The sequence below is a fragment of the Papaver somniferum genome, chromosome 1, assembly GCF_003573695.1.
Source record: "Papaver somniferum cultivar HN1 chromosome 1, ASM357369v1, whole genome shotgun sequence".
NCBI lineage: Eukaryota > Viridiplantae > Streptophyta > Magnoliopsida > Ranunculales > Papaveraceae > Papaver > Papaver somniferum.
In genome coordinates this window covers 230,037,986-230,041,766 of record NC_039358.1, presented here as the reverse complement: position 1 = coordinate 230,041,766, position 3,781 = coordinate 230,037,986, and the positions used below count along the sequence as shown (strand labels likewise).

General features: G+C 37.4%; 1 protein-coding gene across 1 annotated transcript; it reads left to right on the top strand.

Annotated features, from left to right (window-relative positions):
* Positions 1-1,918: 1,918 nt before the first annotated feature.
* LOC113271827 (wall-associated receptor kinase 5-like) lies at positions 1,919-3,314 on the top strand (the record flags this gene model as incomplete). Its single annotated transcript, XM_026521754.1, has 2 exons — positions 1,919-1,994; positions 2,110-3,314. Coding segments are annotated over 2 exons (1,281 nt in total), but the record flags the coding sequence as incomplete, so codon positions are not given.
* Between the last annotated feature and the right edge of the window lie 467 nt (positions 3,315-3,781).

Sequence of the window (3,781 nt, the reverse complement as noted above, 5' to 3'; positions counted from 1 at the left end):
CGAAAATTTTATTTTTGATGCTTTTTCTCTTCTTTTCTTGGAGGTTAGGTCTTACACACCCCTTATTTCTGTTTTAATTTTCCTTTGATCAATACAATCACCCGATCGGGTTTCACATTTAAAAAAAGGTTGAGATCACACTTATGGAAAGACTGAATCACAGTAGGGACTTTCAGTGGAACTCGTCATTTTCCCTTTCCAAAAACAAACTTGCTCACACACACTGCATCAACATGATAGGACAACACATGATCTCTTTTTGGTTTTAATAGAAATTGGGTTATGGTCTGAACACACGAGTTAAGTGTGTTAGAAAAACATCTAAGAAATGCATGAGCCAAGGAAAAAGAAACTCAGCCATATTTAACAAAATGTTCACTAATCAAGAAACAACAGGGTAAAGGCAAGGAAACGAACACACAAATCTGAACTCGTTTAAAATCAATCCCCCAAAGTCATGTGTGAGTTCTTGGTTCTTTTCTTATTTTATGATTCATTTTTGTCCTAAAGCTACAAACACTTAAAAAAAACATGTCAGTTAAGCATTACCAAATGCTAATATAATACTGACACACCCACCTCAATGATCTGGACATGGGTCCTAATCGATAAACTTTATTCTGTCCTTTGTCTTCTATTAGATTTAGAGATTTTAGTTTATTTACTGGTAGTAGTTAGCTCCACTCTGTCCTACACTGAGAGAACTTTTAGATTATTAACATAAGTTCTTCTTGTGATTAATCTAAATCTCATTAACATTATTTCTTCTTTTGTTACAAAGAAAAAACCGATTTCAGCAAGTTCATTCAAAATGTTCATACCATTAGTTCTTTTCTTATTCCTCCTACAGATCATAATAATCCTATTATCATCATTAGCTGAATCATCTACTATCGAACAGAGTAATCCCGGATGTGAATCTAAATGCGGAAACATCAGCATTCCATTCCCATTTGGTGCTAATAACGATTGCTCCTATCTCAACGATGATGCTGGAAAGTCCTTTTACGTCCACTGCAATACTTCTTTTGATCCTCCTAAGGCCTTCTTTGGAATGGATGACCAGAAAATTGAGATTCTAAGTATATCAGATACAGAAGTTCGCATTAAAAACACTGCCATGGCTGCCAGATGTTACGATGATCAAACAGGCAAGTTAGTGTTAGACAATCCTTTTTTCAATTTGGATTTCAAGAGTACTCCGTTCACAATTTCCTACACCAAAAACATGTTTGTTGCAATTGGATGCGACTTAATTGCGTCTGCAAATAACCAATCCAGAGATTGTATCTCAACATGCGATACTAAAGCAGATATTATAGAAGGGTCTTGCAAGGAGGGCTATGGCAGTGGTTGCTGTCAGGAAAGCTTACCAAAGGGTTTGAACACAATTGACGGAGAGGTAAAAAAATATTATACAGGAGGGTCTCCATTTAAGTCTTTCAGTCAGTGCAGCTTCGCGTTCTTGGTGGAAAAAGGACAGTACACATTCAAGGGATCGGATCTTCAACTAGATGGACGCCTTACTAAACCTGACGCTGTCTTACCACTGCTGCTTGATTGGTCTATAGCAGAGCATACTTGTAATGATGCACAAGGGAGATTAGATAATTACGCATGCAAAAATAATACTGTCTGCCTTGATGTTCCGGATACTTCTGGATATCGTTGTGCTTGTGTTAAAGGTTACGAAGGGAATCCTTATCTTGGATGCAAAGGTATGGAATCTAGATTTCTTTAAGTGGTTGTATTTGAAGTTAATACAATGTAATGTTTTGTGTGCTGATGATCGAGAACATATCCTGATATAGATATCAATGAATGTGACAACAACCCCTGTTATGGAACATGTACCAATACACTTGGAGGCTACAACTGTTCTGCTTGTCCAGAAGGGAGTACCGGTGATGGCAGAAAAAATGGGAGTAGTTGCACCACCATCAACAAAGCTTTACCAACACAAGATGGATTTCCAGTAATCAGGGTTGCACTTGGTATACTTACTGTCTAATTTCGCTGAATCATATGTACTTCATTTTCAATGATTTATCATACACTAATTTACAACATCAAAACTAGTGTATACTTACAGTATTGATGTTGATGCAGGTCTTAGTTTAGGATTATTGTCTGTAATTTTTTGCGGATTATTCTTATACTTATGCATAAAGAAGCGAAAGATACTGAAACTCAAAGAGAAATTCTTTCAACAAAATGGTGGATTACTGTTAAGACAACAACTACCTTCTCCCAATGGTGCTGTAGACTCGACAAAGATCTTTACAGAAGCTGAATTAAAAGTGGCAACCAACAATTACCATTCGAGTCAAGTGCTAGGAGAAGGAGGCTACGGTACAGTTTACAAGGGAACGTTATCTGATAATCGTGTTGTCGCTATTAAGAAGTCGAACAAAATAGACAAGAGTCAAATTGAGCAATTCATAAATGAGGTTCTTATTTTGACTCAAATTAACCATAGAAACGTAGTGAGACTTTTAGGTTGCTGTTTAGAAACTGAAGTTCCCTTGCTTGTTTATGAGTTTGTATCCAATGGTACCCTTTCCCAACATATCCAACGAAAAGGCGCTTTTGAGAATTCTTCCATGTCTTGGGGAAGTCGTTTAAGGATTGCTACCGAAATTGCAAGTGCAATAGCATATTTACATTCTGCAGCATCTACACCAATCATTCATAGAGATATAAAGTCTGCCAATATATTACTGGATGATAATTATGTTGCTAAAGTTGCAGACTTTGGAGCATCAAGATTAATTCCTTTGGATCAGACTCGTGTAAACACTGTTGTTCTTGGCACTTTTGGATATCTGGATCCAGAGTACTTCCGTTCAAGCGAACTAACTGATAAAAGTGATGTATTTAGTTTTGGCGTAATACTAGTAGAACTGCTAACAGGAGAAAAACCAGTTTGCGCGGAAAGATCAGAAGGACAGAGAAGCCTTGCAGAATATTTTCTTTCTTTGACCGCAAAAAATGAAGAGTTCCAGATCATCGATGCTCCAGCAGATGAAGAACACTTGCAACAAGTCCTTGTAGTCATAGAAATAGCAAAGAAATGCCTCAAGTGGAAGGGCGAAGAAAGGCCAACAATGAAGCAAATTGCCGCAGATTTACAAGGCTTGGAAAAGTTCAATTCAGCGGGATGGGATTCTCAGCCCTTGAACTTAGAAAAAACTGCAGGCTTACCATCTGAGACGCAGAACCTTTACAGTAATATTCCTTCGAATTTGTTTGACTATTCCAACCAGTACACTTCAGAGACAAATGTTGACCTCTCTATGAACAATCCTCGGTGAAATTGCAGTTTTTGTTTTTCTTAGCCGGAATGATTTTCCATGTTTCCTGCAGTTTCAGTTAGTTTGATCAAGAGTTGTACAAATATAAATACTTGTAATGCAACTTGTCTCGATTAAATTTTATACAGAGTGACTGTGATAAATCGTTTCATCATACAGTATCAGAGACTACCATTTTCGGAATTAATGCCACTCCTATACCCTAAACATGAACCTTGACTCATGAAGGCAATAGAACCCTTCAAAAAAATTTCCCTTTCAGAGCCATCCATAATCCCAATGTCCTCCGAAAAGTAAGCTTCTTCTTTTGGACTGCTCACAGAGCCCGGGGAGATTTTGGACTTTAATCACTTTTAAAATTGGGCTATGGTCCGATCCAACACGAGTTAAGCGGGTTAGGAAAACATCTAAGAAATGCAATAAGCCTAGAAGAAAGAAAACTGAGACAAGTGGAAGGAAATCTAGGA